This window comes from Anas platyrhynchos, chromosome 9, assembly GCF_047663525.1.
Source record: "Anas platyrhynchos isolate ZD024472 breed Pekin duck chromosome 9, IASCAAS_PekinDuck_T2T, whole genome shotgun sequence".
In the NCBI taxonomy this organism is placed as follows: domain Eukaryota; kingdom Metazoa; phylum Chordata; class Aves; order Anseriformes; family Anatidae; genus Anas; species Anas platyrhynchos.
Window position 1 is genome coordinate 23,417,702 of NC_092595.1, and position 27,559 is coordinate 23,445,260.

Consider the following 27,559-nt stretch of genomic DNA (forward strand, 5'->3'; position numbering starts at 1 on the left):
AAGGTACGGACTGGGGGCCCACAAAGGATCACATCCCCGTGCTGCCCCTGCTACGTGCAGTGGGGCATGGGGGAATTTCCCAGGAGGCAAACAGCAGTAAAACTGGAAGGAGAGCTGCACGCCAGCATTTGCATGTCTAAAGAATTCTGCAGAAAGTGCTGGAAAATATTCCTCCTTGTGAGAGGGCAGAGGTGGCACCAAAATCCTTTGGTTCCCAGTGACAGCAACTATCTGCGACTCGTAGATAGCTGCCTTGCACAGGCATGGAAATTTGCACTGCCATGGGCTCTGGCTTAACCAGTGGGCTGCCAGCCTGTCCATTTGTAGGCCTGATGAGCTGCTGGAGAAAACGCAGCACAGAGCAAAGCCCCAGGCTCCCCCACCTCCTCGGGGGCCAGGAAGAGCTGGGGATGAGTGGGCAGCCACGGACCATGGGCACTGCAGTCCTGATGGTCCCTTCACATCCACTCCCTATGCACTGCTGGAGGCAGGTTTGACACAGAAACGTTTTGAGATTAAGATTTTTCCTTTACTACCCACCACTTTGAAGTCTGGCCTGGTTGGACAGCAGTGACCTGCTTCCCACTGCCGGCGTGACTCCCAGCCTGGGGCACAGAGGCAGAAAGGGACAGAGAAGGCACAGCGCTGCCTCCTCCCAGGCTGCCCAGCCCAAGCAGCCAGACAAAGCTCTGCCCACACAAAGCCTCCAAGATCATAAAAGGACTCCCCAGCTAAGCAAGAAAATAATTCATCCTTGCAGTTACCAGAAGGCCTCACAAATCTTCCAAACGCCCTTCAAATGGCACTGGATTTGCACTGATGGAAAGAGTAATTGATTTCACTCCGGCAAACACAGAAAATCCAGGGATGTGTTAGACTGCAGTTAACACGGCAGAGGTGGGGTGCCCTCAGGAGCAACCCCTGTCCTCTCTGGCCCCAGGGGCAAAACCATCAATGCTTCGCTGCTAAGCTGCTGGGGAGGAGCTCCTCCAAGCACAGGTCTTTCATCACAGATGCCCACTTGATAACCATCAGTCCCTAATGTAAATAGCAGATTTCCATTTCAATTGATAAACATCACTTAGTGTGCATCAAAAGGACCTCTACTGGTAGAAGGGATTAGAAAACGGAGGGTTTACTCAAGAATGCTTTGAAACATTTCCCTGATAAATTTCACATCCCAAATCTCCATCATTCACTTACTTTCATCTCCATAAACAACATTGTTTCATCCACCAGCTTTGGCAAACTCAGGTAACGTAAGCAGTAACTCTCCTTAGGTGGAAAACCCAGGCCCAGCATTAAACAGTGTTTTGCCAGTTTAGTAATATAATTAAAAACAAGCAAAACATTTGTTTTTGCCATGACTTTGATGTAAAACACATTTAAATGAAGAAGTTTAGGCTGAGTTTGGTCTAAAATTAAAAACCCCACTTGGGATACAACCACATAGCAAAGCAAATTCAATGAGCTTTGCAGAAATCGTTACAGCAATCCAAGGGGGAATAAATAAATAAATAAATAAATTGTTAACTTGCTGTGAGAATGGCTAAATTACAAAGACAACAACGAAACATTACAGTCAAAACACATAATGATGAGAGAATTTAGGATTTTTCCTTGAGGCTGCTGCAGTGCAGGCCCCCAGCGGGTTTATGCACAGAATTTCTGTTGTCTTCAGCAGGAGCCCTTTGTATGGCAGAGTCCTTAACTAAAGTAGTACCCTGTCGAGGGTAGCCCTTTAATCAAAAATAATAAATCATTTTATGTACTGATCCTAAAGTGCAAGGACATTTTCTTAACAGATTTGACACTATGTTAATTTGGAGGGGAAAAGGTGGAGGGAGACCAAACAAACCCAGAATAGACTTTGTGATGGAAAACAGAAAGGGCTCCATAAAAGGGTTATTTCACCATTGAAACAGGTTTAAAATGTTTATATACAAGTTCATGTTTTCAAATATTCCTTTGGATAGCCCAGTAACATCATTCCAGTGCCTTGGGATGAAGCAAGACTACCATTTCATCCACAGCCATACTTAAGCCACATCTTCAAAAAATAAAAAGAAAGGGGGAAAAAATAAAGGCTTCTCAATGTGGTTGCAGTCAGGTAGCTACCATGACCCAAACTTCATGTTACAGAACACAGAGAACTTATGGCTCCTGTTTGCAACTTGCACTGCCCAGCAGTGAGAACATGGCAGGAGAAATAGAAAAATCCAGCAAATACAATACCCTAAAAGAAGATATTCTGCAGGTTTGTAGCACTGTACGTTCATGCAGCTCACAAATACAGCTCCTTCTTGGTATCTGATGGCCATTTATCCTGTGAAGCAAAAATCCTCAGCAAGCAAAGCTGGCAGACAAGCACAAGGATGGGCATGGATGTACTGTCACAAAGGTCACAAAGGACAGCCACTTCTGCCACCAGCCCTCCCCATGCCCACAGCACTGTGGACATGCGCCTGGCCTTGGACAAACACGGGAATAGCATGGAGAGAGCGAGCACACATGCAACACAGAGCCAGATGTAAAAATAGTTAGGTATAATTTTTCTAAAAACAGACTCACTGTAACAACAATCTGTTCTATTTTTAGCACTGTTAAAAACAATAGAAAACAAGATAAAGCAAGTTAGAAAGAAATCATGGAAAGTTTAGTATCTAGAAATAGCAGCGCAATTCTCTGCCAGAGTTTGATTCAGTTACTGCCCTGGAATGACTCCAGGTTTACACCAGCCTGTCAGACTAGAATTTGCCACCTTATATGTGAAATCCTTCTCTGAGTCAGCGCAAAGGAACCCCACAAAAAGCCTGAAGAACTCAGAGAATCTCTGTACAACAACAGCATCACGAAGGGGAGTCCAAGAATCCCAAGCAAAAATATTTTGCTTTGTCCAAGTATTCACATGTGGAAAAAAAAAAAAGTGCCTCCAAAGTAACTGCAGCTCGCACAACATCAGCCTCCAGAAGTGCTGAAATTACCTCTCCACCTGAAACAGAAGTCTTTGCAGCTGCTGCCATACCCTGCTCTGGTCAGCTGGAAATCTGTGTGCTGTGCTCCCTCCTGCTGCCCCCAAACCTGGAGAGAAGGAAGCTGACAGAGACATGCTCTGATGGCCACGACCTTTCTATTTGCTTTTGGCTTTTACAGGGCCAGTATACCAAACCATAGACTTTCTGAAAAACAAAACTGCATGTCAGGAACAAAAAAACTCCTATTCCTGCAAACAATTGCTTCCGGTCTGTGGCATGGAGACTGCCTCCTACTTAGTGAGCAGTTCCATGAAGCTTGCTATATCTTGATCAGCGTTTGCTGCCCAGACAATACTTTTCACTGAGCATTTTTCCCTAGGAGACCATCCCACAGAAGTTACCAAATAACTTGTTTAAAAACTAGAGATTTTCAAAACTTTGGGGAAAGACCGTGAGATTTGATCTTCAAAACCTGTTGCCTCTGGGTCTGCAGTCTCAGAATCACAGAATGGCCAAGGTGGGACGGGACCTCTGAAGATCATCTGGTCCAACCCCTGCCAAGCAGGATCATGTTGTGCAGGAGGGCATCCAGGCAGGTTTTGAGTATTTCCAAAGAAGGAGACCCCACAACCTCTCTGGGCAGCCTGCCCCAGCGCTCTGTCACCTCACAGTAATGAAGTGCCCCCTTGTATTCAGCCAAAGCCTCCTGTGCTTCAGTTTGTGCCCGTTGCCTCTTGTCCTGTTGCTGGGCACAACTGAAAAGAGACCGGCTCCATCCTCTCAACACCCTCCCCTCAGATATTTACACACATTGATGAGGTCTCCCCTCAGTCTCCTTTTTGCCAGTCTAAACAGGCCCAGCTCTCCCAGCCTGTCCTCGTGTGCTGGTGCTCCAGTCCTCTCATCACCTTAGTGGCCCTCCTCTGGACTCGCTCCAGCAGCTCCATGTCCCTCGTCCTGGGGAGCCCAGCACTGGACACAATGCTCCAGGTGCGGCCTCACCAGGGCTGAGCAGAGGGGCAGGATCACCTCCCTCGACCTGCTGGCAACACTTCCAAACACAGCCCAGGACACCGCTGGCCTGCTTGGCCCCAAGGGCACATTGCCTGCTCCTGGTCAGCCTGCTGCCCACCGGGGCTCCCAGGTCCCTCTCTGCAGATCTGCTCTCCAGCAGGTCAGCCCCCAGCCCGTACTGGTGCTTGGAGTTATTCCTCCCTAGCTTCAGGACCCTGCACTTATCTTTGTTGAACTTCATGAGGTTCCTCTCGGCCCAGCCCTCCAGCCTCTTGAGGTCCCTCTGAACAGCAGCACAACCCTCTGGGGTACCAGCCACTCCTCCCAGCTTTGTGTCATCAGCAAAATCATCATCTTTGTGTCATCAGCTTTGTGATGTCTGTGCGGCAGCCTTAGTAACTGTGGGATTTGGCAGAATGCAGGGACAGACGTACAGACAGAGAGCTCAGCCCTTCTCCCCACCACGTGCTGGGAAGGAACGTGTCAGTGCACTGCTTGTGCTCCCATCTCAGCAAAGCCCGAGCAGCAGCAGGCCTGGGCCATGGCCTTGTCGTGGTTCCGCTCGAGTGGGCAGCCAAGCTCCACCACAGCTGCTCTCTCACTCCCCCTCCTCAAAGAGGAATGGGGAGAAAATATGTGAAAGGGGCTCAAGGATTGAGATAAGGACGAGAAAATCACGCAATAATTAGTGTAACGGGCAAACCAGACTCAGCATAAGAAGACAGATAGTAAGATTTATTGCTCATTACTAACAAGCTAGAGAAGTGAGAAACAAAGGAAAGAAACCAAAAGCACCTACCCCCCCATCCACCCTCTTCCACCTCCTCCCCCCGAGCGGCGCAGGGGAACAGGGGAATGGGGGTTATGGTCAGTCTACAGCACTTCTTTGCCGCTCCTTCTCGATCACTCTCGTCCCCTGTGCTGTGGGGTCCCTCCCACGGGATGCAGTCCTTGACGAACTGATCCGGCGTGGGCTTCCCACAGGCAGCAGCTCTTCCAGAACTGCTCCAGATATGGGTCCGTACCACAGGGTCCATCCCTCAGGAGAAAACTGCTCCAACCTGGGTCCCCTACGGGCAGCAGCTCCTGCCAGGTCACCTGCTCCTGCGTGGTCTCCTCTCCACGGCCTACAGGTCCGGCCCGGAATCTGCTCCGGCAGGGGTCTTCCACAGGCGGCAGCCTCCATCGGTGCAGGGCCACCTGCTCCACCGTGGTCTCCTCCACGGGCTGCAGCGTGGAACCCTGCTCCACCGTGGTACTCCATGGGCTGCAGGGGGACATCCTGCTTCACCATGGGCCTCACCACAGGCCGCAGGGGACTTCTGCTCCGGCGCCTGGAGCACCTCTCCCCCTCCTTCTACACTGACCTTGGCACCTGCAAGGCTGTTCCTCACTCCTCTCACTCTCCCGGCTGCTGTGTGGCGCAGCGTTTTTTTCCCTGTCTTAAATATGCTCTCACAGAGGCGCAAAACAACATCGCTTATTGGCTCAGATCTGGAAAACAACGGGGCCCTTCCCAAACATGGGGCAGCTTCTAGATCTTTCTCACAGAAACCACCCCTATGGCCCCCTGCTACCAAAACCTTGCCACGTAAACCCACTACAGGCCTCACCTCTCTAAGCTGTGCCACAGCAGGATGCTCTCAGCCCTGGTATCGCAGGGCTGCATTTTTGCAGTGCATGGATGCTCTCTCCTACAAATGTGGAAGGCCGTGGTGTTTCCCTCACTTCCCTCACACCCAGGAATGCCCTGCCCAGGGCACTTTCACACCTCTGCTCCCAGTCATGTCTCAACCTGAAAGCAATGCAGAGGAGACAAGCCCCAAGGGAGAGGGCCAAGCAACATCTTTGGTGGACTAGCAGTTGCTTTAATCCCCTATGCAGTGTGTAAGATTATGGCGAGCAACCCAAACCCAGCAGGCATCTCAGGTACAAAGGGCACATTCTGCTCTTGTTCAGCTCAGCCCAGCCCTTCCTGCCTCGTCCCAGCCCATTCCCACAAAAACCGACTCAGAAAAATTGAAGCCGCGTGACAGCACGGGTGACCTTGCTGACCACCTCTTGTTACGCTGATGGTGGAAGGTGTCACAATTCAGCACACCCAGATGACAGCAAATCAAGAAACACTGCACAAAAGAAAAGCAAAGGACATTTTCTGCAATAAGACAGATGTGTGTAATAACAGCAATAACAAGAGCAGCCTGTGTACAAGCACTCCAGGTTAACAGAGTTATCTGTGAACTCCTTCCTGTTGCTATTCATATTTCTGTAAGATGGGAACACAAAATTATCCTGGAGGAACAAAATTATCCCCAAATGATGACATCCTGTCGGTCGTCACGTAGCTGCACAGCCCTTCCCCTCCGTGTGAGCATTCAAGAATTTCTCTCATCCTATTTTGCACCATGTCTAATGCACACGCACGATGGGCTCACAGTTATGTGGAAAGAATTGTTTTCTTTGGCACAGTCTCCTGACTTGCTCCTATGACATCCTACATGTTCTAGAGTTTCCCTTGTTCTTTCCCCCTTCAGATCACCATCACCACCCTGCTCTCTGCTGCACTGCATTCAGCTAAGGGAAGGGAAGAGGGTGGAGGAGGAGGAGGAGGAAAAGGGCCTGGTTTTGGCTCCAATGCCCCCTTCCCAGAGCAAGGAGTCCAAAGACTGTGTGCTGTCTTCCTGCTGCAACATGTGCTGTGGGGTTGATGCTGCAGAAGTCCCAGGAAAACAGGAAAAACAGCAGTAACACGCATCATTAAAATCCCCGCATCTTCCCACATCATCAGATATCCCCACCTGTACAAACACCATCTGGGGTCTCATGTTAGGAAGTTTCAGTTCAGATTATTATCTGAATGGTTAGGAGCAGAAAAGGTGTTTTCAGCTGGATGACTCACTTTAAACTCCCGTAACTATTCCTGCTGCAACATACTCAAATGAACAAACACACCGACATCCTTGGCTCACAAGCCTTGCAGAGAAAGCAGTTGCTGAAGTCTGTGGCCCACACTCCTGAAGGACCTCCTTCCCTTGCCTACCTCCCACTGACCTCCTGAAGCTGTGCTACCAAACCTGTGCCCGCACACATGAAGCCAACCTTTGCTAGGCCCTCAGTCACACACAGCCTTAGGACAGGGCAGACCAACGTAACTAAGGCGTTTGTAGCTGATTCGTAACTGGATGCTGATGTGAGCCAAAGATGTTATCCTTCGGGTCAATCCCGGACAGATGCTTTCTCCCAGGCACAATAAAGGGGTAACCGCAGCGCTGAGCATGGCCCCACAGCATCCTGCTCGACGTGCTGAGCCAGTCCCCTCCTGCCCCTGCTCGGCTGGCTTTGGTGACAGGGGCTGGGGACAAAACCACGAGGACCATTTGTAAATGTACTTGTTCATTCGTGGTCAGCCTATCTCTATGTCTGTCATCTGCACAGAATTATTGCTGCTTTCAAATTTGAAACTTGGTACATTTTTATTTCAAGATGACTTTACAAGTCTTTATATGTGATATTCATTTCAACAGCACTCTGATATTGCACAACAGTCATATGATCCAGCGTGTGTGTTTTATGAGACAGACATGACACATGAAAATTAAAAACAGGTTCTTTGTCTGGAATACAGAGAGGAACCGCAGGGGGAAAAAGAAAAAACAATGAGAGCACACGTCCAAAGATCAGGGTGGAGGAAAAAAGGGGAGGAAAAAACAGGATGAGACATCAGAGTCATTTCATCCTGCCCAGAGTGAAAACAGCTCCCATCAGTAGGGAAGACAATTCATTTGCATAAATTTACTGCAGAATGCAATTGAGCTATGCTGCTGCATTTCAGGACTGGCACTGGCAATGAGGATAGCTGTGCCCATGGTCCACTCATTTATTAATAATTTGCAATATTCCCTTCTATGAGAACAATTTTTTTAATTACCCTTGCACTTCAAAATTATTTCCAGTAGTTATTACATCCAATGAAAAATACAGACAAATGGGTTTTACACGCACGGGATTATTTTTTAACCCGTGATTTAAACACTGGGCAGGAATACTAGGGTCAGCATTAACCCGTCAGCTGTCCTGCTTAACCAGGAGAATTCACAGGTATTTCAGGTATCTCAGCCTGATCTGCACAGACCTCTCAGACTCAGCCCCAGCCTGCAAGACTGAACCATTTGCAAGACCAGCAGCAGGTGCAGTCATTTTGGTGTGCTTCACTCAGCGTATACCTGTATCGCCATGCCTGTATCAAGCATTACACAAGGCACAGCGTGGGCAGAGCAGGACACCTCCACCTGAGAAACGGATTGCTGCAGCTGTAAGCTACGAGCTTTTGCAGAGGTGACAAGGGGAAAATCACTTTTACGTTGTTTGGCCTTATGCTACTGGCTGAGACAAAGAGGCTCTCTTTTAGCCAAGTGTACTTCCCTAGTTAAAGGGTTATAAAATTAATTTTACAGAGTTAGGTAACTTAGCAGGTGTTGTATTCACAGCTACGTGAGCATGAACAAAAAGACCCAAGGTAATCAAATCTCATGCTTGAAGGGTAAGAGGATCCATATGATGATCACCAGCTGAGATCAAGCACAAACTACTACATCCCACACCCTTTTAAACACTGAGCAATTGGCCAGGTGCAAGCAATGTTTGTTTGTTTACTTTTCAGTTTCTATTTCTTCAAGGCATCCACTGCTGGAGGGCAAATACAGAACAAGATGATGACGCATTTGTTTCACCCCACACAGACAGAGTCAGGAAAACACACAGCTACCTCAGCACATACAGAGGGGAGGCAAGCCTGGACTAGCCAAAATACTTGTACTTCTGCATGGGACTCAAACACATGCCGTAGGATTACTGCAAAGTAAAAACATTCCTCCAGCCACGTGAATGATCCTTCGCTTTTGTTGCTTCTCTCATTGGTAATATCCCAGGGGGTGACAGCAACATTCTTCAGGTAAACATGTGATGTATGGAGATAGACTGTTTCTCAAATGAGTTCACCTCTGTGGGGTTTTGGAGCAGACAATTTTAAATGAATACCATCACATCCATATGCATGTTATGACAGCCTGCCTTTAAAAAAAAAAAAAAATATGTATTTTTAAACATAGATGTTGATTTTACAGGGAACTCAATGCCAAGAACCAAATGAGTATAAAAATACATAACAAAAGAACAACAATTCCCTATAATGGAAAAAACAATACATTGGAAACAAAATCCTAAGTCATTTTTATAACTTCTGTTCCGTACACTACTCAGGAGACACAATATGCAGGATAGACAGCAAAGGGCCTTGCACGCATACACAGCTACGCCAACTGCAGTAGCAAATGAGCATTTCTACCAGTAAATGACTTCTACTGTGCCTACTGGGCTTCTTTGCATATGCAAAAATCAGAAAATAAGGAGGCACCAAGAGAATTATATGACCACTGTGAATTTTCAAATTGTCTTTCACTACTTTTCTTCTTAATTTTAATAAGAACATATTTCTTGAAGTATCTGCGTATCTACCAAGTACCAACTTCAGCGCGTGCTTAGCAAGGGTATGCTATTTAATGGATAGAAAAGGCAAGAAAACAGGAGACATAAAATGCAACAGTACCCTTCAGACAAATCTATCTACTAGCAGTATCAAAGCAAGATTCATCATGAACTTCAAAACAGGAATAAGAATTGTATCTAAAACTATGATGAAAAAACAGCTTCCAGACAGTGAGAGAGCAGGGGAGCTGCCTGTACAAACAGGATCTACTATATCAGTAAATTGACTTAATTGAACCTACATTCATTGACACTCGAGATCAACATTAAACTGCTTGCTTCATGCTCTCCACTGATGCTAGCACAGAATATCACAGAAAGACACAGCCTGTTGTTTTTTTTTCATCCCAGAAGAGCAATCAATCTCTATTCAATCTACAGAAAATGACAGAGAAAAAAAGGCAATAACCAATTTTCTTCATGGCTCTCTGCAAAGAGGAACAAAAGGGCCCCAAGATACTATTATTTCTGTGGGCTTCAAAAGAGAAAAGGAAGATGATCCTTATAATGTTCATAATTTATTTTCTTTGTTTTTGAAAAACAAAATAAATTGGAAAATTGTTTGCTTAAACTAATCTTTTGGAGATTTTTTTAAAGGACTTTCACAGTCATAAATGTGAAACTACCATCTCCAGCCAATGCTACTTATCTGAGACAAAACCATATTGTATCTGCTTCTGTCATTCCACCCCCACCCCCCATGTTGAAGTAAACCAGGTAAATCAATTTTGATTTATAGAAACCATGAGGATTTAGTCATGGTAGCAAAGCCAGAGTGCATTGCTATATACCCAGCATAACCACAGTCCTAGTTTTTCTGTATGACCTCCACAAAATAATTCAGAAATATACAGCATTTTAAGGCCAACGTCTGTATCCTCAGTGCAAAATCTGAAATCTAAATTGAAGGTGACTCTGACTCTCAGACCCATTGCCTGCCTGAATCTTTTCATTAGGTGTGCAAGGCAGCTGGGCCCAGGAACAAGCCAGGGAACAGGGTATTATTCACACCTTGTAAGGGAACCAGGACAAAAGGAGTCAATACTATCTTATCCTTCTGTTATGTTTAGAAGAGGGAGAGAATGAAACTGTGGATTAAGTTAATAGCAACATATATACTATTTGTGAGGAATGCATGCTGTTTCTTTGGTTCATTTTCTACTAAAGAGCCCCAAATTTTACTCTTGGGAACAGCAGCCTGAGCCATGGCTTTTTGAGACACCGAATATGCACCTTAAATACCTTAGACGTGTGTTGATTATGTCAAGCTGTTCCAGATATGAAAAGCTTGTGGCTTGCTTCGTGCTATACAGAGATGGCCATAATCATTTATATCATCTGGGCACTCAGAAGAAGAAATACAAAACAGATTTCACTTCATTGAATATGAATAGTATATCTCCTATGTAACAAAATATTTAGGGTTATTTTGTGTGTGTGTGTTTTGTTGTTTTGTTTTTTTTGTTTGTTTGTTTTGTTTTTTAAATACTCCTCTCACCTTGGAGGAACTTAAAAGAGTGCTTTATGTTACAGTGCTGGAATATCAGTTACTTCCACAAGTTTAGTGTAGTTGATGTGGAATTATACTGTTACAAAATTAATGAAATATACTTCCAAATATACAACATTATTAAAAATATCTTCATAACTGTATAATCAGGCAGCATTTGCCCTCTTTCACCATCACCTGACACCTTAACATGTTTCATGTTATTCTGCCATCAGCTTTGGGAGAATTAATTGGAAAGATAGCCCTGAGACCTGAACTAACACACCAGCTTAACCAAACCCCAGTGTAAAATCACAAGGCTTTTCTAGCTCATTTACAGTGATGAACCTCATTTTACCATCAGTCATACCACCTGTCAGCTGGAAATAAAGAAATGCCATTCATATCTTGAGGCAACAGTCAAGCACAACTGCAGGATGATCTGTATATATACTGTCTGATTTCAATGGGAGCACTAGGCAATAGGGAACTAGGTAGCTTTTTCTGTGAATGCCCTTCCCCCTTATAATAACCCTCAAAAAAAAAAAAAAAAAAGAAAGGTAGAACTTATTTCTCATACTGGAATCCTTATAAGAATAGACCCTGTACTTAAGGGTGACATTTCAGACACCTCCCTCACAACTAAACCCTGCAGTCTCTCCCACTTCCTCCCCCTTGCACGTGTGACAGGGACAGAAAACACAAACACCATAAAGTCACAAAGCAAGGTACTGAGCTTTCATCCAAGGATCACGTCTTGGCACTCAGTAACTACCAAGTTTGCCACATATTTGGGTGTTTTGACTGCACTTTCTTGGCCCAAAAAGACAACATGGAAATTAGACTGCAGAGCTTTTTAAGTGGGTGCAAACTTCTGAGAAAGCAATGTAGGACATTTGCTCATTTCACACACGGGACTGAATTTGGCATGCCTGCATTTTTGCATTGTCATGCACTCAGAAGACGAAAGCATTTATTAAAAAAAAAAAGAGGCTCTTTTTTTTTTTTTCCCCCTTGAGAAGAAGGCAAGGCTTTCTTTCATGTACTGGGAAATGTCACTCTGCATATGAAATTATCCAAGTACATCAAGAATGCACTTGAAGTTGAAAAGTCAATTAATGTACATATTACTTACTTTTTTATAGCTGTCCTTCATGTAATAAAACTTATTTCTATCCCATACACTCTCTAAAGGCATTGCTTCATGAAAGATGTTCTAAAACACACCACATAATTGCAGCTGTAATTTCTATGTTGAATTTATGCCGTATTTTATTTTCTGAGTGAAAGCAGTGCTGCCTTGCAAAGACAGATAGGACAGGATGGAACTGAACTACCTTTGGTTCTCTGTGCAGGTACAGATTAGCCACTTGACCTCCCTGATCTCTACTCTGCCTGTGTGTATAATGGAGCAACTCTGCACATCATTGTTATGAGAAGTAATTAACTGACACTAAAAGGCTTTGAGACATGCTCAGTAAAAATTATTTCTATAAAAGTGCATATGCATAAAGTGCTAATTGATGCCAGCTGGCCTTTCATCCTGGGCAGTAAAAACAGCTTTTTACCACACACATTTTGTTTTGTGGGCACCAGCAGCATGCTTTTCATTTTTAGTGCCTGGGTTTTGCCTTAAAATACACCAACCATTTGATTTTCAGGAATACTGCTATTTGGAGAATAATGCAGCAATGTATTTCAAAGATTATCTTTAATTCTGCACAGGCAAGAAGTAACACCCTTCAAACCAAGAAATGAATCCTATTTGCAATGTACAGTCTTCGATTTGGGACTTTGCATCTTGAAGGGTCTGGAGTATCCTCTTAATTTCCTGTATGAACCAGACAACCAAGTTACAATAGCCCTTGAAACAAAGCTGCTGTTCCTGGACTGGCCTTACATGACATGGCATATCTTACTTTGATAAGTAATTATTTTTCTTTTGATTTTCCCTCTATGCTGTAAAAAACACTGTTTTCTGGAGCCCCTCCCCTGCTGCAAAAGCTTGGATGTGCTCCACCTGCTTATGTTTGCTGATAGAAGACAGAGGAATTTTTACTTCATCTGTTTCACAGATGCTCAGACTCTTTTCTCAAGACATGTCACACAAAAATGTCTCCAAAATAATTAGCAGGATTTCAGTCGGCTTGATTGTGATGGCTGCACGTACGGTAAAGCTCAGACAGCTCTTAAGAAATGGCAACTCTGAAATGAGCGTCTGGGACCTTAGCAGCATTCATTTAAATCTTCCCATGCGACACATTTATAGTTTTCCATGTAGTCAAAAGGGCAAAAGGGTTGGTATGCAGAAAGCTGCTACAATGTGAGAAACATCGTGCACTTCTGTAACCTCTTGCACTCATGCTGACATAAAAGTAATTGATAACGGAAAGCAATGATGGAATCTAAGTCAAAGAGGGGAGAAAATTACAGATGTCTGCAATCAAAATCTCTATGTCTCACTCCAAGTAAAATTCACCATTTATTGAAGAGCATACTGGAATAAAAACAATCTTATGAAATGTATTGCAAAGTAACATTTTAATTTTTAATTGGAAGATGTGCGTCCCTTGGCCGTTTGCCTCGTAGTACAACTGTCAAGTGGGGCTCTTGACCATCCATCATGAGCCTGCCCCTACCTTGCTGCTCTTCACCCAGCCCCAGTGTGCCACCAGCCTTGCTGTGGCCAATCAAATAATGACTCCATTGCAAAATGAGGGCGCACTGACAAATGTAAAGAGACAGCAAGAGTGCCTCACAATTGTTCACAAGGCTCCTGCTACAAAGTCTAGAGGCTAAATTACTTCTCTCCTCTGGTTTCACAATAGACTTTCACAATATGAGTCCTCAGGTTTCACAATGTAGGACTCATAAGCTGAAAGTCTTTTGCCTGAAATGATAGGAATTTAATTCCCATTGCATAATCTCTGGATAAGAGTACTTCAGATGACCACGAGTCACTGACAGCCAATTTCGCCTTACAGTGATACGCAAGCCCCCTCCAAAAAGGCCAGCAAGATGGCCCTACGGGAAGGGTGGGCTACTGCGGCCTGCCCTCCACACCAGGACACCTTGAGCACTCTCCTTTGGTACTTTCTTGGGGGGACAGCAAGGCTTTTTTACTGTTGACTTATTTAACTTCTCGTGAACACTAAAGCTACTGGAAAGATGAGAAAAACATCTGAATTAAGTTTCAGGACTTAATTGGGAGGCAAGAAACATCAAGACAGGCTCCAAGGAGCTTTCTCTTGTTAGCTCAGGCATTGCTATTTTTCAGCCACTGCACAGAGACAGCCATTCTGTGGCAAGGCCTGGGTGCTGCAGGCCCACACAGCTCCTTCCCCTGCAGCACCATGGCCTTTATATCTGAGAGGCTGCAACACAGCCCCACCATAGCCATGAGGCAGGCCGAGGCCATCTCTGACCTGCAGGCCCGATGAGCTCAGGCAGGCCCACAGCTGCCTATGGCCTGGGGCAGCTCCATCCTGGCCAGGCAGCCTAGGGAGGCATGCAGGACTCCCAAATCCGGGTCTCTTTGCTCACTTCCTACTTCATTTTATTTATTTAAAGCCAAGCTCAGTAACCAGTAATGCCTACCACACTCACAACCTGGAAAGCTGACACAACTTCAGCTGCTGAGCAAGACAAGGCCACAGAAATGCCAACACATTTTCTTTGTGAACTTTTATTTAGAGTGTGTATATGTAAAGATAAATATATGTCTTTAAAGACCACATTGGCTACGTATGTAAATGTGCACAAGCTCATTCAGTTGTGCAACATACCAGGTGTCAGATATTTATTAGATAGATAACAGATATTCCAACTTGGGAATGCAGAGTCACAATCTGTTTGGCCTTGTATAAAGACCTTCAAACATAACTCCGGGCAAAGCTGTGGGGTAAAAACACACCTCCCTTTTAATCACTACAAGATGCTTCATGTGATAAAAAGCATTTCAATAATCATTTAATCATTTAATATTTTTAATACCTAAGCCTAATAACAAATGACAAACAGCACTGGTTCACATATCCTGTACTCAATTACTCTGATTTCATTAACAGACTACTTTCAATCATCAGGAATCCCAAGCCACATGTCAAACCAGAAGCACAAGTTTTCAGATTACATAATTTAGCATAGCAGCCAAGTCAAAGGAAGTACACCAATTAATACCATGGCAAAAACAACCCCAAAACTGCATCTTGTGGCAATTCCCACAGTGATTCTGGGCAGTGTGATTACAAATAGCTGAGAAAGGTAAATTATGTTACTGTGCTATATTGAAAGCATGTGTCAGATGAATCAGCACACAGGAATTACTCCCAGCGTATAGATAATTCAGTCAATGAAGCAGCTTCCATAAAGATCTAGAGCCAGCTTTTCTGTCCATCCTGTCCCAGAGAATACCCAGAGTCACCTTCAGGAACATTCTCAAAATAATAATGAGACAGATATTATCTTACCTTCTTTCTTTTTTTTTTTTTCTTTATCTCCTCTCCCAGTTTCATACTCCACTCCACCAGTCTTTACGTTGATCATTCCCTCACCTTAGATTAATTTAAATCTTTGACTTGAAGCTTGCTTTTTTCCCTCCTGTTTTCCCTCTCCTACCAAAAAAATAAATTGTTGGCGGGGAGGGGGAGCACCAGAAAAAAACCACACACACACAAGTAGAAGACCCTGAGGATGAAAAAAATCCAACCAAATAACTATTCATTGACAAACAGTTCAATTAATTTTATAAAGTAGCAAACATTTTCACAGAAGCACAGAATGTTAGGGATTGGAAGGGACCTTGAAAGATCAGCTAGTCCAATCTCCCAAATTTTCAACTTATTCTTCTTCCAAAATTTGCTCACTTTTATTAAAGTGGTTTCCTTCTATTTGAAATGTTTGCATATGGGCCCTTATTAAATAAGAAGTCATCCACATCCCAAGTTTGTTATTAATTATCAAGTGCAGGTCACTGCCATGCCATTTAAATCCTGAGAGCGTGTAAATCAGAAGAATATATCGTCATCATGGCTTTACAGATGAAAAATTGCGTACTGAATTAAGACCGTCTTCCAGCTGATTAACTCATTAATTTCCTCCCAGCATGCTATGCTCTGGCAACTAGGAAACAATCCTGATATCTAACAGGCATGTGAACATAAGCTCCTGAAAAGGAGTAGATTGCACTCTCACTGGCTATAAGACAGTATTCAGTTCTATCAAGGTTCTACCAATTCAACCTTGTAATTTTTTGCTGACTTCCACAGATAAGACTTGATAAACTTAATTCTAAATTGACATTGTCATGAAATTCAGCATCTTATTTCAATGACAGTATGTATCATTCAACACGATCGTGCTGTGATTAAAGGCAAACACCAGAGATTCTTGGATTGACAGTACAAGGGAAGTTCATACCAACAAGTACTTACAGATTTTTCCAAACCAGGATGTCTAATGAAGAAAGGAGACAGATCGATTTTAAAGGAAAAAAAAATCATAACTCTGTTGCACTTGTTATTCCTATACAAGCGAGAATTTTATAGAAGAAATCTTACTGAATTACCACAAGCCTGAAGTCTAATATTCACAGCAGACTGCAATAAAGGTAGGTCAGCAATACAGCAAAAGTCTTAAAATTGCCCAGAAGTAAGCTGTAAAAATAGTTACTGTTATAAACATTTAATTAAATATGCAAATCTTTCATGAAACAAACAAACAGAACTATTCATACATTGTCATACATCCCCAAGAATGGAAACATTTCCTTCCTCTTTCAAGCTAATATATTTATACTTTGTTCTGCATTGCAAGCTATATTGCAATACTACAAGCAATTACTATTGGGACCAACAAAAAAACAGAGGTGGCACACATATGATGTTCTCTTCTCCAATTATATATATTTTTGATTGCAACATTAATCTACAGTCCCACAGCCTGTGCATCATAAACGAGGCCAGTGGAGGAATGGATCTGTAATTCAATCCAATTTCAGCCTCTTTTCTTCTTTATTTGGCAATGTCATTTGCTTCAGTGGGAAGCTTTGGGCACCCAGGATCAGCCCCGAAATAAGAATTAATGGCTTTGGGCATAGTACAGCTGTAAACAGAGATTACATATTCCTTAGAAGGGTCATGTTGGCTCAAACCAGTGTGAACATGAGTGCTCAGTGCCAAATGCAAATTCTGCAGTATTCTAATGGAAATCAAAGAAACAATATCCATGGCTGCAGGGGAAGAGCTACACAGAATACCTCCACAGAATAAGCACTAAGCACACATGTCTTTGTTGCAAAAAAAAGCACTGCCTAAAAAGATCTGCCAACAGCACTCCCAGCCCGTTCCCTGTTCCCTCCCGCTGCAACCATACAAGGGAGCACCAGCCACTGAACCAGAAGTTCATAGCATCACATGCTATGAAGGAAGGGTGCCTTCTCCCAGACGCCAGCTCACAGCAGGGCCCTGTAGGCTCTGAGCACCGCCGAGAAGCAGCAGCCACCGCAGCGGTGCCGCTCAAGTCACAGCTCCACATCCCACTGAAACTGCTGAACCACCACAGAAACATTGCTCAAGGACGCCCTGGAACAAAACAATCGTCAGTGACTGCAGCATCTGTTCGGCGTAACCACTATAATAAATTTCAATCTCATTTTAATTTTTAGATGTCAAAAGCTATTACGTCTTAGAGATTTGAACCTTAATTATTATGGAAGCAATTAGCTCCTATGACCAGAAGGCCTTGCCTGAGCAATTGTGATGAGCACAGTGTTTCCTACAGCACAAGAAATAAACATACTAACAAAACTGCAGCTATCTAGGACCTTTCCATTGCCCCACGCCTCGCATGGGTGTCTTGGCTTTGTGCCAGGCTGCACAAGGCAGAATTTTCTCCTTTAAGGGCACACACCGTATGATATTATACAGCCAGGTAATTGAAGATTACATCCTAACATAGGAAATTTCAAATGTATTAAGTTTAAATACTTCCATCAGCAGATAGATTAAATTGTTTTAAATTATCTAAATAATCTTTGAGAGAACACTCCTCTGGTATGCTACCTCCTATGATGACAGCCATGGTTACACAACAGCTGTAAGTACCTTGAAGACTGGGATTTCTAGAACTGACAAAACACACATTTGGGTTCCAGGATAGAGAAGTATTCACTGGAGTATTGTGCACTGAAGAAATTGCATTAATACAAATTACTTTTTATTACCTTGTTTCAATCCATTACTACTTAACAGAATTATGCATTTTAATTTTCACCATCTTTTGTAGTGTTCCTGTGACACATTTTATCTGCAGTACTGTGTCCCCATCAAGCCTTCCCCCAGCACCAGTGAGCTGATCTGACCTCTGCAAACAGGGCTGCTGGCTGGGAACTGCAGCTGAACAGCATGGGACAACAGAGCTATTTTAGAAAGTGTTTTAGGATCTTTCTGGGTGATAAATCCTACAGAAATACAAGTTACACACTGCAAAGCTGCTGCTGAGCATTCACCAGCACACAGTTCCTGGTCTCCTTGCTACCACACAGGTTTTCCATCTGCATTTACAAGCAAGGGTGAAATTCAGGAATGGCTGATGCTCATTATCAGCCAAGTCACAGGAAGTACTATCAATTTCTATATGTCTGTATTTCACACAGTGTTCTCTCCCTCCACACCTAATTGAAACATAAACTGTTTAGTGCCTTGTTTTGCATTAAGAGGTTGAATTTAGACTACTTCTGCTGATAAATATCATTTGCTAACAAAACTAAGGGCTAATGACTTCCAATTCAAGCTTTTGTTAAATCAAACTCAACATCAAAGCACTCAAGGCATAGGACATACTCGATTCCAGCCAAAGGGACTTTTGTTTATGTTACCAATACTTTCCCCAGGCTGCATATAATGCATTATTTCCATTTTCCATTTGCTGCACCTGCCTCCAGGATAGAACTAGGGGTGTGAAATGAAATATGATGTACAAGGTGGTTGTGCAAGCCGTATACTACACGTACCAATGGGAGGAGTAAAGCATAATGTACTAATGGATGCTGTGACTATTTTCCTGTGTTTTTCAAGGATTTTTTTTTATTGTTTAGAGGACATTTTCTGCAGCCTGCTGCCCGTGAAAGTGGACTTGGACACACATATCCGAGCAAAGTCTGGCTTACCGGAATGAGAGTGCTGTCACTGTGGTGTGACATTTCTGCTCCTATTTCTTCAGAGCAGTGCTGTCTGGAGGCTGCTCCCCACGCAAAGCCAGGGAACCTGGGCTTTGCTCCCAGGAGGGGCTGAGGAGACCCCCAGCATCCTAACTGTCAGGATTGCTGGATAACCCAGACCTGAGCATCATCTGCACGGTCCATAGCAATTGGAAGCCTTTCTACCCAGCCCAAGGCGTTGGGGACAACAAAATCCTCTCCTCTTCCCTGGAGTGCGCATGACCATGTTCATTAAACTCTCTCCGAAACCCAGTTCACTTCCTAACTTCACTCACAATATGCCCAGCAAAAGCCCTGAGCTCCCTTCTTCTTGAAGGAAACCACAAGGGAACCAGAGGGAGCAAGGCCTGCATCCAGGGCACCTCAAGTCCTGCACTGATGTAGGGCAGGCCCCAGAAATCCTCCTGTTCTCTCAAGGTCATTTTCTTACTCATTTTGTGGAACTCCCTGAAATGGTTTTAACAGGCACATTCAACAGTAAAATCCAAAAATAGACAGAAATAGGGAACACTGTTTTCCTTTAATTAACCTGCACACATTCAGAGCAAAGTTACTCCACCATACGTAGAAAACAGCCATATACTTTTTCCTCTAAAGGTGATTAAATCAGAAACACAAAGCTGACTGTGAAATACAAGACCATTTTCAGATGGGATATAAGAACTTCCCGAATAACAAGATGCCCTTTACTTGAACCATGGCTGGAAAAATGTCAGTGGTGCAAATGATATCGAAAAAAAAAATACCACCAGCATATCTGACAGGACATAACTTATACTGCTCTCAGAATACAGAATATGTTAGTCTTACAATGCCACTTTGCCAGTAAGCAAATAAAATTACACCAAAATACACCCAACACAGCAAAACTGAACATTGCAGAAGGTCCTATTGAAAGCAGGCTCAGTTTAAGATTTAATAAATATTTTGGCCAATTTATATTCTCCGCCTAGGACTCCTGGACTTCAGGAAAGGAAGCATTATGACATTTTAACAACATTCTCCACTTCCATCTACCCTTCATATTTCTATTAGCTCTTCTGCACTCATTTAAAGCATCAATCCTCACTGACATAAATGGGCTTTCCGTGCATGAAATAAATAAAATATGCAAGAGTGTTGAGCTTCAGGGAGGATCTGAGAGCAGCCAGTGCCAGCCATCACGGAGCATGTGCTGTGTGAAGATTGCTGCCATCCTGCAGGGCACCCCATCATGCTCCCAATGGAGCAAAAGCCCCTGTTAACTTCGTAGGTGCAGGAGAGGACCCAGCCATTTGGTCATGCATTGATTAAGAAAGGACCACATTCAACTCTGTTTTTAATATTAGAGCAGGACTTGGCCAAATTGTTGTGAAGCACTCTAGGATGCAGCCATGTGAAAGGCTTCTGCAAGTACTTTACTCTTCCCTAACTTCAGTATTGATTTTTTGTTTGTTTGTTTTTTGTTTTTTTTTTCCATTTCTGCAACACAGCATTAAGAAAAAGTAAATAAAATACTTCACCTTCATAGAAAACTTACTTGTCGGGGCATTAATGTATTTGATGAACTCCACTTTTGGAAAACACATCATTAAAGACTCTTTATCTCTCACCAACGAGTACTGTATCTAAAGATACTGAACCTATCAACATCTGCCCCATGCAAGAGTTCACATGCATCCTGTTATGCATCATGCGTCATTTGATGAGGGGCAGAAGTGCAAAAACAAGATAGACTAATAGAAAAATGCTCTCTTCATAGTACAAAATATGCAGTGCTTAAGGATAATAACAGAAGGCCTCTAATGAACCAAGACAAAATAAGCTATGTGCTTCATGTTCACATTAAATATGATAGAAAAGAGTACGCTCGGGAGTGATGGTATGGTTTAGCTTGTTTCACTTGTTTAATCTGTATCTTTATTAAGGTTAATGGCCATCTTAATGTTACAGGTTTACAAAATGGTAACGAAGACCAGCCAGCTAGCTGGACTTACATTTACAGCTGGGTAAAGCTGCACTCAAGGCAATAATTCTTGACCATGCGATAGCTGCAAAGAGAACCATTTTTATTAATCTTTATTAGGATAAACTGAGGTGGTTTTAAGAGTATGTGCAGCTTCCAGCCAGCTATGATTTGACTAGTCAAAACAGCAATAAACGTTTAAGAGGAGTAAGGTATTTAAATCCTCAATGGAAATTTAAATAAAACACTAGATCATTAGCCATCAATTTGTATCTTCTGGATTTCCCCATCTCAGGAAGTCTTCAGGCACATTTTCAACCTTTTTGAGCCAATATGTTGGTATGAACAATAAGGAACACCTTGGTTTATGGGTATGGAAATGAGACACAATGTTTGTGTTAATTTTGACTGATTCATTATCAAGGTACAAACCACAACCTACACTCACTAACAGCACAGCAGAGGGGAGCCATCCACCTATTCTTTGACTGGTCAGAGCAAAAATTTGGGGTTTGGGAAGCAATGAAGAGGAAAAGGCACAAGGCTGGGGTTGCCACCTGGGAGGATGCTTCAACAATTGGGGGTGTTTTCCAAATGCTGAGGAGGCACCAGGCCCAGGAGATGGGGAGCACACTGGGATGGACCAGCTGGCTCCTGAAATTGAGAGCAGTGATGCATGGCTGTGCTGATTAGGAGAGGACACAGGACAGAAATGCTGGACAAAATGGCTTAAGAAATTGATCTAAAGGAAAAAAGAAGTTTTAAAACCGCACGACTAATAAAAGCAACAACAGCATTAATAAATTTGCTCTAGAGGCATTTAGGGTAGAGTAGAACTGGGTTATTTTACAAGTATATGGTAAGAGACAGCCCTGCTGCAAGGCCTTTGCAATCAAAATTAACAAGGCAGAAAATCAAAAATAGGCAACAATATCTGAGCAGACATTGTTCCTAAATGACTCTCTCACACAAAGAATCGGAGTCAGGCCTAGCAGGGCAATTTTAAGACAACGTTTTATTTATTTAAATAAGTATTCCAATGAAAAACATCCTATTTCTATGGAACATAGTCCGATCACTATCAGTATTGCTTTCCATTCATCCCACAAACTCATTATGAGCTTTCACCTCACAGACTACACGCCACTCTCTGCTACTCCGGTGTAAATGCCATTGCTCATACCATTTGGGGGCAGTTTCACATGCAGAGATTTATTAGGAGTGTCCATATTGTCTGTAAAGGTGGCAGTTACTTCTGGGACAAGAACAGAAATGGGCAGAGAGACAAAAGGGAGCAAAACGGGCTGGAGCACAGCAGCGGGAACGCAGAGATGCTGCGTGGTGCTAGCTGCTGGCCCCACAGCTGCACCAGGGAAGCCCAGCTGTGGGCCACAGTCCCTCCCTCCTGCACACACATGGGATAAAACCCACTGCAGTCATGAGCAAGCTTAGCAGCAAGCTTAGCATGGGAACCTTTTCCTTTCTTTTTTTTTTTTCCCTTGTAAGCAAAATGATTAAGCTATACAAAAAGACCAAATTCCATTTATTGGTATTAATCCTTAGCTTGATTTTTTTTTTAAAATCTCTATCAATATGTACAAGATTTGATTTTAAAACACCAGTATTGCTGTAATGCAATGTATGCAAATTGACTAAATCTTGTTTAGCAATCTTAAACTAAGATATACCTCCATAGAAATTTCAACATCATACTTTCCACAAAGCCTGAATAAATAACCTTAACAACTGCATGCAATAAGACAAGCAAGCAATGTGTATTGTGCCTGTAAACACCACATCCTGAATATATGTTTTGCCATTTAATAAAAGCATTCTCTTAAGAATGTAATTATTTGCACTGTTTATGTTTCTCTCATCACAGCCTCCCATGCTGCTGAGAAAAGCTTATCCACTGGTGGGAACTGAAGGAGTAAGATCACATTATCCAGGTGGATTACAGCTAGCTACTGATTATTCAGCACTGACTTCCCTTTGAAGAGCCTTCCAATATATAAAAAAAAAAAAAAAAAAAAAAAAAGCTAAACCTATGACACCACTTGAAAAATCGGAGGCACCATTTTTAACCTCTGTCCTTTTGCATTAATATAGCGGTGCCTGGAAAAGCTACAGCAATAGAGAGGGAGTCATTCAGGCAGTTCCCTTCACACCAGCACCATAGCTGAAAGGGACAGAAATCATGAAGCATTAGGATCAGTGTAAGCCAATGAGGACATTAAGGAAGAATAAAACACACAGAACTTAAATGAAATCTGTTAAGTCACAGAAAAAGCACACATTTCTGAGCAGACAGAGACTTATTTTCTGGAGGTGTTCCAGATTTTCAGTCTCCATCTGGCAGTAGTTAGTGCTGTGATAAGGCAAGAAGAAGTTTCCAGCTACAACACAAGAGCGCATTTGACATGTAAGACCTACAAGTCACACAAACACAGTTAAATCAAAATCCTTAGGATCTGAACAAGGACAGACGCATTTTTAAATGCATCTAAATGGCACTCATGCCTGTATACACAAACATGCTCAATTTAAGTAACAGCAAATTAGGAGCCCATGATTGGAAAATGTGGTCCAGCTGGGCAGAACAGAAGATTTGTTCTTACTGTTTCGTGTCCTTCTAAAGCACAAGGTGGTTTAGCTTAAGCTGAGACTTGCTATTTACAGGTTTACAGTAAGCCAGTTGGGATTTTTCATTCTTCAGGCCAGCTACCACCAATGATGCTTGGTGCTCCAGCACTCAAACCCCACATCCATTGTAGGGAAGAAGCAGGCAGCACATAGGGACTCAGGCATGGCTGGGATTCCTCCAGAGCCCAAGACCTGCCTCCCACCTAACATACACCGTGGCTCAAACAAAAGCAAAGGACCTCCTTCACAAGGGTCTGAATGCTTTATTGAGCCCAGAAACCCTGCTGAGTGGGACTGTGACGGTGCAACCCCAGGATGTGGGTCTGTCACTCCCCATTTGGGAACATGGCTGGTGCGGAATGGAGGTGAAGGAGGGCAAGGAGATGCCCCCTGGGAACTGCAACCTTCGAGTCAACTGCTGCCTTAGTGAGCAACCAGCATCACAAGCCCTGAAACATGTGAACATACAGCCCCGTGCTGCAAATCAGTGCAAACAGTATCTGCTCTCTCCTGTTTGGTGAAATCATGCCAAGGCTGGCAGGGTGGAATGGCGACGGTGCAGCCAGCCCAGGCACGCAGGTGTGGATGTGCAGTGATTGGAGGAATGAGTCTGAAGCCTTCTGCTGTGAGTAAAAAATATATTTCAGGAAACACAATGGCAGTGAAGTTGCATCAGATCTGGAACTGTGGAGAAATTGGAAGTATTTTTTTCATTTATTTAATTTTCTAGATTTTGTGGGGGTTCTGCCTGAATTAGTTAAAGCAAGACATTTCTCTGCTGTTCTTAAAGCCATCACATTCAATTACAGAATGAGATTGGATCTCAGCAGAGAAGTTTTGTTTCTTTGGGATTCAGCAGCTAATGCTGAATGAAAGAAAAAGAGAAGCTTGTCTTGTGATGAAAGGACAAGAAAAAGAGCAATCACATAAGAAAACCAATGCCCAGACCTCTGAACAGCAAACCAATTGCATGTGTCAAGTTCCCATAACGTGATGTTGCCAGCTGAGGCTTATGTTAAAACAGTGCAATAAAATGAGATGTCTGAAGCCTCTGTCAGAAGAATGATGCTATCTCATTAATGGGATTACACAGAAAAATTGGAGGAATTTCAGTCAAGAGGAGTAAAACAATTAAGGATCAAAAGGGTATGACTCATGCAAGAAAGTAAAAACTGGGTACTTCGCTCTAGCCTGAAAAGCTTATGTCTCCAAACCGCGGAGCCTCAGTGGTACCAGCAACACTGCAGCATCTCCCCCACTTATGCCTGGAGTAACAGTGATGCATCAGACCCCATAGAGCGAAAACTCATGTTATAAAATATTGGCTTTGTTATGGCAACACTATTATCGCTTCACTCAGCAAGAAACTAATAATCAGAGGGGAAAGAGGAGAGAAAGGCTAATTACCTAGAAATAGCTGGAGGATGTAAGCTCCCTTAGAGAAGAATATATTTAGTCAGGGGGAAAAAAATTTAAAAGATTGTGACTAGAGAGACTGGGTAAAATTGGAGCACTTTAGTTAACAACTACAGAGGATTTCTTAGCCATAGGAACAACACAGATGTAGAATCATCTTCCCGGTCAAAGTACTGGAACTCACAATTATTGAATTGATAAACGGAGGTTGGCATGTCCCCAAAACCATCCCCGTAATGCTCTGGCATTGACAGGAGGTCAGTGGCTACTGACTGGCTACTGGGGGAAGGGGAGAAAGCGAAACTGGTACAGGGAGGAAAAGGGGAACATTGTGGCAGCAGATGTTCCCTAGTCACCACTACTATGATATATTGCATGAAAAATAAATGAATAAATAAAAAAGACTTCTAAATATAGAATGAGATTTTCCTCACTGAGTGGTTCAACATCTCTCTGCAATCTCTGCAATCCGTCTTTTCAGTTCAAGGACTATAGGTTAAATAAAAAGGCTCATTTAAATTCTGCACACATTCACAGAGGTAAACTGATTTCAGAAAGCGTTATTATGTTTGAACTCTCTCTCACTAGGGGTGAAAACCAGATACTTTGTGAAACGTTTTTATGATAGCTAATATTCTCTAAAAATTCATTAGATGTCAACATAAAGGACAAAAGACATCAGCACAGAAGAGCAGATGCTACGTGCTACCATACAAAGCATATTAGGGTTACTTGCCCTGTGTTCCACCACATCAGCATAGGGCAGCGCTGCTTCAATACCCAGCAGTGGTCTTGTTTCTCAGCTATCGTGGCAGGCAGAAAGTCAAACAAAAATAACACTTCCCCACAAGAAACTTTGCTGAGGAAGTGCCAGACCTGGAGGTGTCAGAGCACAGCCCTTTATGACACGCTCACAGCCCACGCTATGTGCATAGTATGCTACGAAAAGCAGGGGATTTCACCAGGAAGCAACTTATTTCAACCCCATTGCAGTCCCATCAGATTCTCCAACAAGGCAACTGCTCAGGAGGAGTGCCTGTGTATGCGTGCACACATACACACAGAACAGAGCGTTATGACACTTACTTGCACTTTGGACCTTACCTGGCACTTGAAGCATCAGAGAATGGCTCTTCTACATCTGATGCTTTACAGAGGCTCAAACCCAGTTCTCTCTGTTTTTGGAGACCCTTAAGGCTATGTGGGTTCTCCACATGACCAACACCTGAGGCAGGCAAAGTGGACTTGGCTGCTGAGCCCCACAAAGGGCAGCACAGGCCAAACTTTGACCTGGCTCAGGCTGCCTGTGTGTGAGGTGAGGCGAGCTCTGCCATGACGCCAGACAGCTCCAACACAAGGTACACACAGTAGATTTGTTTGCTTTTTTATATGGTTTCTTTCCACAGAAGAATGCACTCGGAGTTCTTAAGCCATTAAACTTTAAAGCAGCAGAGCTTTTTCCAAAGCTGCTTTGATGTAAGTAGGTAAATTCATGTTCTTTCTTAACCAAATGATGATCTAACTGCTCCCCAACATTTTTATTTTTTTTTTTTTATATAACCAACCTTGAGTTTTATCCTGCAATCCTATTTCAGTAGTTTTATACCTCTGATAGTACAGCTTGCTAAACACAAATACGCAGCACTTGGCTCTTTATCTCCCATCTCAGCACCAGTGCTTACAGAAAGCAACTGCTGTGTTTACAGCAAGTAACGTTTCTGGGAGGCTGTCAAGAATTTTCTATTTGTGTTGAGCCACACACCTCAACCACATTTATCACTGAAGCCCAGATTTTTTTCAGAAACCCCCTAATGACATTTTTGATTTAGAAACCTTATGGTAATAGTGGTAGTTAATGGGGTTTCCAGAACAATTACCACGTTGGTTACTTTGGGCTCTTTGGATTCCTCTTACGTATATGGGACAATTCCACAGTGGTCTCATTCCTTAAGTTTTTGCTTGCAAGTACCTTGCATCCAGTGTGAGTCCGGGTCTTCATGAGGGGCGTTGTGGTACACAGCTCAATGGCTTCTGGTTCATGGAAGATCACTGTCGGGAGAGGCTCCTTCCGAAGAGTTAAGACATTCAACTTGGTCTTTAACATGGTCTGAAAGTGCTGAACAGAGAAACAAAAGCAATTATATTGCATTCTGGTGCAGAAAAATGAGAGATAATAGTTGGACCTGTCTGCATGTTTTGCTTGCTATTCAATGCCTTGGAAGTTTCCATGGGGAGAGTGAAGAAGCTTTATAACTTAAAGTGAATGTCTCTTACTATAATTAGCATTTTTGAGACTGTTTTAAATTCGAAGGATA

The 27,559-nt window shown here is 43.2% G+C and overlaps 1 protein-coding gene across 3 annotated transcripts in view; it reads right to left on the reverse strand.

Annotated features, from left to right (window-relative positions):
• Nucleotides 1-27,559, reverse strand: part of PID1 (phosphotyrosine interaction domain containing 1) — an 85,060-nt gene that overhangs the window by 26,031 nt on the left and 31,470 nt on the right. For 2 of the 3 annotated variants that reach the window (XM_027464166.3, XM_072042207.1), the window contains exon 2: nucleotides 27,214-27,360. In XM_027464166.3, coding sequence (XP_027319967.1) covers nucleotides 27,214-27,360 — 147 coding nt within the window. Of the gene's footprint in view, nucleotides 1-2,984; nucleotides 3,039-27,213; nucleotides 27,361-27,559 lie in introns of those variants that run through there. The other variant, XM_038183591.2, reaches the window with a different exon arrangement.